Source organism: Triticum dicoccoides, chromosome 5A (assembly GCF_002162155.2).
Source record: "Triticum dicoccoides isolate Atlit2015 ecotype Zavitan chromosome 5A, WEW_v2.0, whole genome shotgun sequence".
Lineage (NCBI taxonomy): Eukaryota > Viridiplantae > Streptophyta > Magnoliopsida > Poales > Poaceae > Triticum > Triticum dicoccoides.
This window is the reverse complement of record NC_041388.1, coordinates 692,973,438-692,986,679: the sequence shown is the minus strand read 5'-3', so window position 1 is coordinate 692,986,679 and position 13,242 is coordinate 692,973,438. Positions and strand designations below refer to the sequence as shown.

General features: G+C 44.8%; 1 protein-coding gene across 1 annotated transcript; it reads left to right on the top strand.

Annotated features, from left to right (window-relative positions):
* Positions 1-785: 785 nt before the first annotated feature.
* On the top strand, positions 786-3,056 carry LOC119304219 (L-gulonolactone oxidase 2-like). Its single transcript, XM_037581392.1, has 2 exons — positions 786-1,466; positions 1,724-3,056. The coding sequence occupies exons 1-2, from the start codon at positions 798-800 to the stop codon at positions 2,789-2,791; spliced, it is 1,737 nt and encodes a 578-aa protein (XP_037437289.1). The 5' UTR covers positions 786-797; the 3' UTR covers positions 2,792-3,056.
* Positions 3,057-13,242: the final 10,186 nt, after the last annotated feature.

Sequence of the window (13,242 nt, the reverse complement as noted above, 5' to 3'; positions counted from 1 at the left end):
GCTATTATACTCGCCCGCGCGAGGCTTGCTTTTGCATTCAAAATCTCATAGTCTTCACGAGTATGACGTCCCATCTGCACTATCTTGGCGGTCCTCGTTGATCGGTGGTAGGATATGATTCGTCCAGGGAATGAGTGTACGTAGTCTACACTGGTACAACCTTCTCCTCCGTCTCAAAAGATAAGACGGCGTTTTAGGCTAGTTAGTAGTCATAACTTGCTGATGATGGATTGATCCTAGCTTTGACCTCTGCAAGGAGAGCAATAATGCACACGTATTTTACACTCCTTGCCTAAAATGTTTCGAATTATGAATAATATCCCCTAAAATGTATTATGTGGCAGCTGCATCAAGATGGTGCACTTGTGACGAATTTACACGCGAGCTCTGCATAGCGTGTGCACACAACTAACATCACATGCATGCATGCATGCAATACAAGGCGAAGCATAACGCCATCAATATTCGGGAAAAACATTTGGGCCGTTTGCTCCGAAAACACGCACCGACTGTTAGGTCGTTTGCGCCCGCCACTGCTTGCTTGCCTGTTCCGTACTAGTGACTCACTGGAGATGGATAATCTTCATCCGTCTAATCATATGCTGCATTTGCGATCAATCCATTGACTTTGTACAGATGGTTACGTGTTCCATTACGGGACGATTTAACAAGGGAGGAATGTGCTGCATACCGTCCCGTGAGCTAGCTATATAAGCAGTAGCTACCATTCAAGGCCTTGCATATCTCAAGACATTATTGGTACTTGCAAGGACGTACGGACTTGCAAGAGCTGAGCAATGGAGGGTGGCCGGGAGCTTACGGTTCTCCTCCTGGTGCTCCTGCTGGTCGGCCTCGCTGGCTCGAGCCCTCCGCCGGAGCCGGTGGTCTGTGCCCACGGCACGTCGGACTGCACTGTCTCCAACGCGTACGGCTCCTTCCCTGACCGCACCGTCTGCCGCGCGGCCAACGCCACCTTCCCGCGCACCGAGAAGGAGCTGGTCGCGGCCGTGGCGGCCGCGGTGGCGGCCAAGCGCAAGGTGAAGGTGGCCACCAAGCACTCCCACAGCTTCCCCAAACTGGCCTGCCCCGGCGGCCGCGACGGCACCATCATAAGCACGGAGCGGCTCAACCGGGTGGTAAGCGTCGAGGTCGCCAAGGGGCTTATGACGGTGGAAAGCGGCATGGTGCTCCGCGACCTGATCCAGGCCGCCGCCGAGGCAGGGCTCGCGCTGCCGCACTCGCCCTACTGGTCAGGGCTCACCATCGGAGGCCTGCTGGCCACGGGCGCGCACGGCAGTTCGCTCAAGGGTAAGGGCGGCGCCGTGCACGAGTATGTGGTTGGGATGAGGATCGTCACGCCGGCGCCCAAGAGCCAAGGGTTCGCGGTGGTACGGGAGCTCTGCGCCGACCATCCCGACCTCGACGCGGCCAAGGTTTCCCTCGGCGTCCTGGGCGTCGTTTCCCAGGTACGTGGCTCAAGAAATGCCTTTGCATGCGTATATATACTCTTCGTTTTATTACGCTGCCCACATATGCCATGCCATGGCATGTGGCACGGTATGTGTATATCTGCTGCAAAATGTGTACTCTAAGAATAAATGTTTTGTTTAAGAATTGTTATTAAAACCAAACGGAATTTGTTACTTTCTTGGTGCACAAGTTAATTAAGTCATTAATTAGTTCTCTCCTGATTTTTTAATCGTTTTTTCATGGATATGTGCAGGTTACACTGGCCTTGGAGCCGATGTTCAAGCGGTCGGTGACGTTCGTGACACGCGATGACTCTGACATGGCAGAGCAGGCCGTTGTGTGGGGTGGCCTCCACGAATTTGGCGATATGGTGTGGCTGCCACAGCAGCGCAATGTGATTTACCGCAAGGACGATCGCGTGGCCATCACGTCAGTGGGTAACGGCCTCAATGACTACCTAGCCTTCCGCTCCACTGCGACGGCCGACCTCATCAGCGGCAGAGTCATGCAGGAGCTTCTCGAGAAGAAGAACAACACCGTCGCTCGGTGCAAGGAGGCACCCACGTCAGTATCGTTGTTTGAGAAGGCAGCATATGGCACAAACAACGGCAGCTTATTCATGGGGTACCCAGTGGTAGGATTCCAGCACCGCATCCAAGCGTCCGGTTCGTGTCTCGACAGCCCAGAAGATGCACTCCTCACCACGTGTCCGTGGGACCCCTGCATCCGGGGAATCTTCTTCTACAATAATGCCTACAGCATCGCGCTCTCCAGGGTATCAGCATTCATCGCCGACATGAAGCAGCTCCGTAACAGCAACCCGAAGGCCTTCTGCGGAATCGACGTCGGTTTGGGTATTCTCCTCCGCTATATCAAGGCATCTTCTGCCTACCTCGGCAAGCCGGAGGACTCGATCGACTTTGATATTACCTACTACCGGAGTTACACCAAGGGTGAGCCCAATCCATACTCTGGTGTGCTCGACGAGCTCCAACAGATGGCGCTACGCAAATATGGCGCCATCCCTCACTGGGGCAAAAACCGCAACTTTGCCTTTGAAGGTGTCATTGCCAAGTACCCCGAGGCCGACAAGTTCCTAGAGGTGAAGGGAAGGTACGACCCTGATGGGATCTTCTCCAGCGAATGGAGTGACCAGGTGCTCGGCATTAATGGGAGCTCGATAATTGTCGAGAAGGGTTGCGCCATTGAGGGGCTTTGCATCTGTTCAGAAGACTCGCATTGTGCACCGGAGCAGGGTTACTACTGCCGCCCTGGGAAGGTGTACACGGAGGCGAGGGTCTGCTCGTTCCAACACATCTGATGCGTTCAGGTGGTTGCATTGAAATTATTTCTGCCGCATGTCCTTGGATACTTTTCTGAACATTATGCTTTTGCTTGTAAGGTTTATGTGTGTCCCGTGGTGATAATAAGAAGTGTCCTATGTGAAGCTGTTCCTTCGCCGGTATGATTGTTGGTTGGTTTGATACACTAGTGCTTTTCATTTCGGTTTATATTTTCTTGTAACTCTGTTTTGTTGTCCTTTGACAATGCATTCCGGCTCCCAAGTTAATTAGAATGGTTGTATGGGAAAAAATCTTAAAACTATTTGCTATGTGACATGCTGATCTGGTTTTCTTGCACACAGTTTTATGTCAGCCAATCAATTGTTTTGTAGAATTCATTAATATAGAAAGTGGTGCATATCTAAAAAAAATATCCATACATCTAAAAAATGTTCATGCAATGTAAACAATTTGTACGCACCACTAAACAAATGTTCAATGTATTTATAAAATGTTTTAAAAGTACTTGAAAAAGTATGCATCATATATTTGGAAAAATTTCAATGTGCATCAAAAAAATATTCTGTGTGTATACGAATTTTGTAAAATGTGTATTCAGAAAATGTTCAACTTGTATATGAAAAAATGTTGATAATGTATTTTAAATAAATGGTCAAGCTGTATCTGAAAAATGTCTCGTGTGTAATTAAAATGCTCAACATGTACGGAAAAGTTTTTAAAATAAATTTGAAAAATGTTTAATAAGTATACCAAAAAAGATCAAACATGTATTTAAAAAATGGTCATCATGTATTTGAAAAATGTTCGATGTGCATCAAACACATGTTTAACGTGTGTAGGAAAAATGAAGAAGGTGTGAAAAGCAGACATCAATTTGAAACAAAAAGGGAAATAAGAAATGAACAGAAAAAAATAAAGAACCAAAAGAAAAACTAATGAAAACTGAAAATAAAAACACAGAAAAGAGAAAAGAACAACTTATGGAACCTTCCCAAAACCGATGGAAGATTCCACAAACCGGTGCAGAACCACTCACTAAACGCATTATATTGGATCGCCTATCGTAACAATTGCCTACTACAAGACGGTACACAGTCACGCACTAGGTGAGATATAGCTCTCGCGCTATTTCAAGGCGGATATAACACTCACTTATGGCAAGTTTCTTTAGGGACATGGCCAAGTAGTCGACGAGGTGGAGGTATTGTTGTCGGTTTAGTGCGGCTTTGGCCAAGGTTCCATTTGGGTGTTTTATTTTCCTTTTCTACATATTTTAGAGGTTTAATTGGGTTCTTTCTGATTTTTCTATTTTGGGCTTTATTTTTCATTTTTGAATAACATTTTCTCAAATACACGTTGAACATTTTTCAAATACATATTGAACATTTTTCAGATACACGTCAAACATTTTTAAATGTATGTTAAACACTTGTTAAACACGTGAACATATTTTATTGCTTGCTTGGGCTCGCTTCCCCACCGATTTGCCGACCGGAGACACCGACTTCCTTACCTGGTGGGCCTCCTCCTGTGCTCTCGCGCCCGCTTCCATGCGTAAAGGCCTGTCCTCCCTCATGATCCTTACCGCTTGGTGGATTTGGAAGCATAGAAACAGCCGCACCTTCGACGGGGACCGACCCTCTGTCTCCCACCTGTGCTCCACCATCAAGGACGAAGCACGCCTTTGGGCCCAGGTCGGCGCCGCCGCGATCACCAACATCATCCTAGAGCGCTAGGCTAGGGTTTTCTTGGGGATGAGCAACCCCGTCTGTTTGCTCGACGTCCACTTCCATGCCTCCCTTTTGTGTACATGGCATAGTGTGTCGTCCTAATCCCATGCTGTAAACATTCTCCTTCTATCAATGGAAAGATACGCATCCTTAGCGTATTCGCGAAAAAATGAACATATTTTATATGTTATTGACATTTTTCATTGCACCCTCTTTTTACATTTCATGAATATTTTTAAATATTATGATGAATAATTTTTACATATGTGAATATTTATTGAATGTATTTAACATTTCGTTGAATGCTATGAACATGTTTTAATGAGCAGTTTATAGAACTTGTGGGAAAAGGTTGAATAGTATGAACGTTTTAAAAATATCATGAATATTTTATCAAATGCCATAAACACTTCACTAAAAATGCGCGAACTTTCTTGGCCTGTGTGAACAAATTAGATGATATGTTTCGTCAGCTACATTCTTATGCCAAGGAGAATGGCATTTCAGTGAGGAAAGAATATGAATACACTCAAAACAACTTTTATAATATGTTTAATCTTCCACTATATACTATTCCCCTCCAGCAATATCATGAGCTACATATTTCAATCAATAGCCTAAACATGGATCTCATTCCACACATATGGAATTTTTGAGGTCAGCATACCAAATATTCAAATAGGAAGGTTTATAACACTCTCATTGGCAAACCTCAAAAGGCTACTGCACCTTTTCAGTGGGTATGAAAATCCTCTGTTTTGCTTAAACAGAGGTTGTTTTTCTAGGTTCTCATACAATATAGATGAAGCACTATGTGGGGGAAAGTCTTTCATATTCACAATTACGAATATGTACTATGTGATGAAGCTTGCACTGAGGATCTTATGCAACTGTTGTTTAGATGTGACTTCAGCGAAAACTTCTGGCTATATCTTGGGATGGAATGGAACACTGATCTACTTAGATATTATTCAGACGTTGATCAATGGCAGAAACATAATGATTTTTAGTTGCTTCAAAGAGGTGCTCAATGTTAAATTATAGATGGGCCTTGGCCCATATAAGACAATAATTAATGGTTAATCTCTAAGGCCCATGTAGGTGTATGACAAGTGGTGGGAAGTTTGGTACCACCTCACAAGTTGAGGAGAGTTGAGACCCCTTTATAAGGGTTGCTCTTCCACTAGCCATTGAGAAGAGGAGTGGTACACAGGTGCTCCTCCTCCGTCGCCTGCCTCGCCTCGCCCGCACGTCGTGAGTGAGCCGAGTCAAGTTCAGACCTATGCGTGTGCTCTATTTTGCTGGCCAGGAACAATTAATTAATCTCGGATTAATTGATAAGACACTAACATATGTGACACTGTCTGAGACGTTGGACCGTGGCGTTTGCTTCCCTACCTGACGGCATATATATTGGGGGCGTTTGCTTCCCTACCTGACGGCATATATATTGGAGGGGCTTACCAGTGAAGCCAACACACTAACTCCCTTCTTCCCTTCCACTACTCCCACAACACCAACATCGTTACGGAAGAAGACACCTCCAAGAAGGTTGCGGAGAAAGTCGAAGCTGCTGCCACCGTGGCGGCCCTAGCCTACTCTACCAGAGGGCATGACTTCTTCATCCCCTACTTACTCGTAGTTCATGTGCTAGCCGTTTATGCTTTGTTCATGGATGATTCAGTTCTATGTTCCTTACGTGCTCATATGTTTAGGTATCTGTATGAGTTGCATACTATGAATGCCATGCTTATTATTTACTTGTGGATTAGATTAATAAAAAATGTGCTAATATATCCATCACTAATCACAGAAATGTTATCATCATTAACCACAAAGATCTGAATCTGAACCAATGCAAATATGCTTCCAAGGAAAGTTTCCAACTCGTAATAAGACAACCACACATTTGAACATACCCATTTATTAATAAAAAAATGAGATACAGTAGGGGTCTTCCCTACTGTATTATGCTAGAAAAGAGAACAATTTTTTTGATACACATCGGAGATTTCTGGTAAAAAAATCTTAATATCTTTTCATAAAATTTTAGAATTTAACAAAATGGGGGAAGTGAAAAGAAAAACAGAAATTACTTGTACGTTCGCAGCTTTGCCTAGACTCGTTGAAAGGCTTGATAGCGTGTTGGGCCTGACCCATTTAGAGGTAATGTGCTCATCCGGCAACAAGGGAGACATACACTCACCTCTGTTTTTTTGAAAGGAACACCATTGCATTCCATCATATAACAGGGCTGGACAAATCTCCAGCTACAACGTCATTTACAAAATCTGGAAACTGGCCAAGCCAAATCTCAGATATGCCAGCTTCTAATTTAGCACCATATGCTGCTAAAGAGTGTGCGACTACATTACGAGACCTAGGACATGATACAATAGAAACACCACTGAATCCCACATGCAACTGGAACTTAATATCTTTGAAAACAGCTCCTAGAGTTGACATATCATATTCTTCAGTGCGAACCGCATTCTTAAGTTGAACAGAGTCAGTTTCTAACATTACTCTGCTACAACCCGTTTGGATGGCTATGTTTATGGCATAAAGCATCGCCAAAGCCTCCGAATGAAGCGCACTTGAGACTCGCTCCAGATTACCTGCACTAGCAGCCATCACCATACCACAATCATCTCTAATTACAAACCCCATCCTCTAGACTTTGTGTTTTCCAAGAAAGCGTCGTCTGTGTTGATTTTCAAAATTTCTGCTGGAGGCCTATGTTGGGGATCGTTGCAGAAATTAAAAAATTTCTACGCATCACCAAGATCAACCTATGGAGAGACTAGCAACGAGAGAGAGGGGAGTGTATCTTCATACCCTTGAAGATCGCAATACGGAAGCATAACAAGAACGCGGTTGGTGGAGTCGTACACGCAACGATTCAGATCGTGGTTGATTCCGATCTAACAACGAACGGATGGCGCCTCCGCGTTCAACACACGTACAGCCCGGGGACGTCTCCTCCTTCTTGATCCAGCAAGGGGAGAGGAGAAGTTGAGGAAGAGCTCCGGAAATACGACGGCGTGGTGGTGGAGCTTGCAGTTCTTCGACAGGGCTTCGCCAAGCACTACTACTACTACTACTACTACTACTACTACTACTACTACGGAGGTATTGGGGAGGGAGAGGGATGCGCCAGGGGAAAGGGTGCGGCAGCCCTCCAACCTCCCCTCTATTTATAGGGGCAAGGGAGAGGGGGGCCGGCCCCCTCCAGATGGATCTAGAGGGGGGGCGGCCAAGGGGGGGGAGGCTTGCCCCCCAAGCCAAGGGGGCGCCCCCTTTAGGGTTCCCCCCAACCCTAGGTGCATGGGCCCTAGGGGGGTTTGGCGCGCAGCCCACCTAGGGGCTAGTTCCCCTCCATATTAAGCCCATAGGGCCCTCCAGGGCAGGTGGACCCTCCCGGTGGACCCCCAGAACCCTTTCGGTGGTCCCGGTACAACATCGATAAACCCCCGAACACTTCCGGCGACGGAATAAGGACTTCCCATATATAAATCTTTATCTCCGGACCATTCCGGAACTCCTCGCGATGTCCGGGATCTCATCCGGGACTCCGAACAACATTCGGTAACCACGTACATACTTTCCCTATAACCCTAGCGCATCGAACCTTAAGTGTGTAGACCCTACGGGTTCGGGAACCATGTAGACATGACCGAGACATCTCTCCGGCCAATAACTAACAGCGGGATCTGGATACCTATATTGGTTCCCACATGTTCCACGATGATCTCATCGGATGAACCACGATGTCGAGGATTCAATCAATCCCGTATACAATTCTCTTTGTCCATCGGTATGTTACTTGCCTGAGATTCGATCGTCGGTATCCCAATACATCGTTCAATCTCGTTACCGGCAAGTCACTTTACTCGTTCCGTAATGCATGATCCCGTGACTAACTCCTTAGTCACTCTAATCTCATTATGATGATGCATTACTGAGTGGGCCCAAAGATACCTCTCTGTCATACGGAGTGACAAATCCCAGTATCGATTCGTGCCAACCCAACAGACACTTTCGGAGATACCGTAGTGCACCTTTTTAGCCACCCAGTTACGTTGTGATGTTTGGCACACCCAAAGCATTCCTACAATATCCGGGAGTTGCACAATCTCATGGTCTAAGGAAAAGATACTTGACATTAAAAAAGCTTTAGCAGATGAACTACACGATCTTGTGCTATGCTTAGGATTGGGTCTTATCCATCACATCATTATCCTAATGATGTGATACCGTTATCAACGACATCCAATGTCCATGGTTAGGAAACCGTAACCATCCATTGATCAACGAGCTAGTCAACTAGAGGCTCACTAGGGACATGTTGAGGTCTATGTATTCACACGTGTATTACAATTTCCGGATAACACAATTATAGCATGAACAATTGACACTTATCATGAACAAGGAAATATAATAATAACCATTTTATTATTGCCTCTAGGGCATATTTCCAACAGTCTCCCACTTGCACTAGAGTCAATAATCTAGTTACATTGTGATGAATCGAACACCCATAGAGTTCTGGTGTTGATCATGTTTTGCTCATGGAAGAGGTTTAGTCAACGGATCTGCGACATTCAGGTCCGTATGCACTTTACATATATCTATGTCTCCATCTTGAACATTTTCACGAATGGAGTTGAAACGACGCTTGATATGCCTGGTCTTCTTGTAAAACCTGGGCTCCTTGGCAAGGGCAATAGCTCCAGTGTTGTCACAGAAGAGAGTCATCGAGCCCAACGCATTGGGAATAACTCCTAGGTCGGTAATGAACTACTTCATCCAGATTGCTTCATGTGCTGCCTCCGAGGCTGCCATGTACTCCGCTTCACATGTAGATCCCGCCACGATGCTTTGCTTGCAATTGCACCAGCTGACTGCCCCACCATTCAAAATATACACATATCTGGTTTGTGACTTGGAGTCATCTAGATCTGTGTCGCAGCTAGCATCGACGCAACCCTTTACGACGAGCTCTTCGTCACCTCCATAAACGAGAAACATATCCTTAGTCCTTTTCAGGCACTTCAGGATATTCTTGACCGCTATCCGGTATTCCATGCCGGGATTACTTTGGTACCTTCCTACCAAACTTACGGCGAGGTTCACATCAGGTCTGGTACACAGCATGGCATACATAATAGTGTTGGGTTTCGTAGTAATTTCAAAAAATTTGCTACGCTCACGCAAGATCATGTGATGCATAGCAACGAGATGGGAGAGTGTTGTCTACGTACCCACGCAGACCGACTGCGGAAGTGTTGACGCAACATAGAGGAAGTAGTCGTACATCTTCACGATCCAACCGATCAAGCACCGAAACTACGGCACCTCCGAGTTCGAGCACACGTTCAGCTCGACGACGATCCCCGGACTCCGATCCAGCAAAGTGTCGGGGAAGAGTTCCGTCAGCACGACGGCGTGGTGACGATCTTGATGCACTACAGCAGCAGGGCTTCGCCTAAACTCCGCTACAGTATTATCGAGGACTATGGTGGCTGGGGGCACCGCACACGGCTAAGGAATAGATCACGTGGATCAACTTGTGTGTCTATGGGGTGCCCCCTGCCCCCGTATATAAAGGAGTGGAGGAGGGAAGGGCCGGCCCTCTCTATGGCGCGCCCTAGGGGAGTCCTACTCCCACCGGGAGTAGGATTCCCCCTTTCCTAGTCCAATTAGGAGTCCTTCCATGTATTAGGAGTAGGAGTCAAGGCAAGGGAAAAGAGAAGAGAAGGAAGGAGGGGGCGCAACCCTTCCCCCTAGTCCAATTCGGACTAGGCCTTGGGGGGGCGCCCAACCTCTCCTATCTCTTTCCCCTAAAGCCCAATAAGGCCCATATACTCCCCGGCGAATTCCCGTGACTCTCCAGTACTTCGAAAAATACTCGGATCACTCGGAACCTTTCCGATGTCCGAATATAGTCGTCCAATATATCGATTTTTACGTCTCGACCATTTCGAGACTCCTCGTCATGTCCGTGATCACATCCGGGACTCCGAACAACCTTCGGTACATCAAAATGCATAAACTCATAATATAACTGTCATCATAACCTTAAGCGTGCGGACCCTACGGGTTCGAGAACAATGTAGACATGACCGAGACATGTCTCCGGTCAATAACCAATAGCGGGACCTCGATGCCCATATTGGCTCCTACATATTCTACGAAGATCTTTATCGGTCAGACCGCATAACAACATACGTTGTTCCCTTTGTCATCGGTATTTTACTTGCCCGAGATTCGATCGTCGGTATCCAATACCTAGTTCAATCTCGTTACCGGCAAGTCTCTTTACTTGTTCCGTAATACATCATCTCGCAACTAACTCATTAGTTGCAATGCTTGCAAGGCTTATGTGATGTGCATTACCGAGAGGGCCCAGAGATACCTCTCCGACAATCGCAGTGACAAATTCTAATCTCGAAATACGCCAACCCAACATCTACCTTTGGAGACACCTGTAATGCTCCTTTATAATCACCCAGTTACGTTGTGACGTTTGGTAGCACCCAAAGTGTTCCTCCGGCAAACGGGAGTTGCATAATCTCATAGTCATAGGAACATGTATAAGTCATGAAGGAAGCAATAGCAACATACTAAACGATCGGGTGCTAAGCTAATGGAATGGGTCATGTCAATCAGATCATTCAACTAATGATGTGACCTCGTTAATCAAATAACAACTCTTTGTCTATGGTTAGGAAACATAACCATCTTTGATTAACGAGCTAGTCAAGTAGAGGCATACTAGTGACACTCTGTTTGTTTATGTATTCACACATGTATTATGTTTCCGGTTAATACAATTCTAGCATGAATAATAAACATTTATCATGAAATAAGGAAATAAATAATAACTTTATTATTGCCTCTAGGGCATATTTCCTTCAGTCTCCCACTTGCACTAGAGTCAATAATCTAGTTCACATCGCTATGTAATTAACACCAATAGTTCACATCTTTATGTGATTGGTTCACATCTTCATGTGACTAACACCCAAAGGGTTTACTAGATTCAATAATCTAGTTCACATCGCTATGTGATTAACACCCAAAGAGTGATCATGTTTTGCTTGTGAGAGAAATTTAGTCAATGGGCCTGCCAAATTCAGATCCGTATGTATTTTGCAAAATTCTATGTCTACAATGCTCTGCACGGAGCTACTCTAGCTAATTGCTCCCACTTTCAATATGTATCTAGATCGAGACTTAGAGTCATCCAGATCTGTGTCAAAACTTGCATCGACGTAACTTTTTACGACGAACCTTTTTGTCACCTCCATAATTGAGAAATATTTCCTTATTCCACTAAGGATAATTTTGACCGCTGTCCAGTGATCTACTCTTAGATCACTATTGTACTCCCTTGCTTAACATAGTGTAGGATATACAATAGATCTGGTACACAACATGGCATACTTTATATAATCTATGGCTGAGGCATAGGGAATGACTTTCATTCTATTTCTATCTTCTGCCGTGGTCGGGCTTCGAGTCTTACTCAATTTCACACCTTGTAACACATGCAAGAAACTTTTTCTTTGACTGTTCCATTTTGAACTGCTTCAAAATCTTGTCAAGGTATGTACTCATTGAAAAACTTATCAAGCGTCTTGATCTATCTCTATAGATCTTGATACTCAATATGTAAGCAGCTTTACCGAGGTCTTTCTTTGAAAAATTCCTTTCAAGCACTCCTTTATGCTTTGCAGAATAATTCTACATTATTTCCGATCAACAATATGTCATTCACATATACTTATCAGAAATGTTGTAGTGCTCCCACTCACTTTCTTGTAAATACAGGCTTCATCGCAAGTCTGTATAAAACTATATGCTTTGATCAACTTATCAAAGCGTATATTCCAACTCCGAGATGCTTGCACCAGTCCATAGATGGATCGCTGGAGCTTGCATATTTTGTTAGCACCTTTAGGATTGACAAAACCTTCTAGTTGTATCATATACAACTCTTCTTTAATAAATCTATTAAGGAATGCAGTTTTGTTTATCCATTTGCCAGATTTCATAAAACGCGGCAATTGCTAACATGATTCGGACAGACTTAAGCATAGATACGAGTGAGAAACTCTCATCGTAGTCAACACCTTGAACTTGTCGAAAACCTTTTGCGACAATTCTAGCTTTGTAGATAGTAACACTACTATCAGCGTCCGTCTTCCTCTTGAAGATCCATTTATTTTCTATGGCTTGCCGATCATCGGGCAAATCCATCAAAGTCCATACTTTGTTCTCATACATAGATCATATCTCAGATTTCATGGCCTCAAACCATTTCGCGGAATCTGGGCTCATCATCGCTTCCTCATAGTTCGCAAGTTCGTCATGGTCTAGTAACATGACTTCCAGAACAGGATTACCGTACCACTCTGGTGCGGATCTCACTCTGGTTTACCTATGAGATTTGGTAGTAACTTGATCTGAAGTTACATGATCATCATCATTAGCTTCCTCACTAATTGGTGTAGTAGTCACAGGAACAGTTCTCTGTGATGTACTACTTTCCAATAAGGGAGCAGGTACAGTTACCTCGTCAAGTTCTACTTTCCTCCCACTCACTTCTTTTGAGAGAAACTCCTTCTCTAGAAAGTTTTCGAATTTAGCAACAAAAGTCTTGCCTTCGGATTTGTGATAGAAGGTGTACCCAACAGTCTCCTTTGGGTATCCTATGAAGACATATTTCTCCA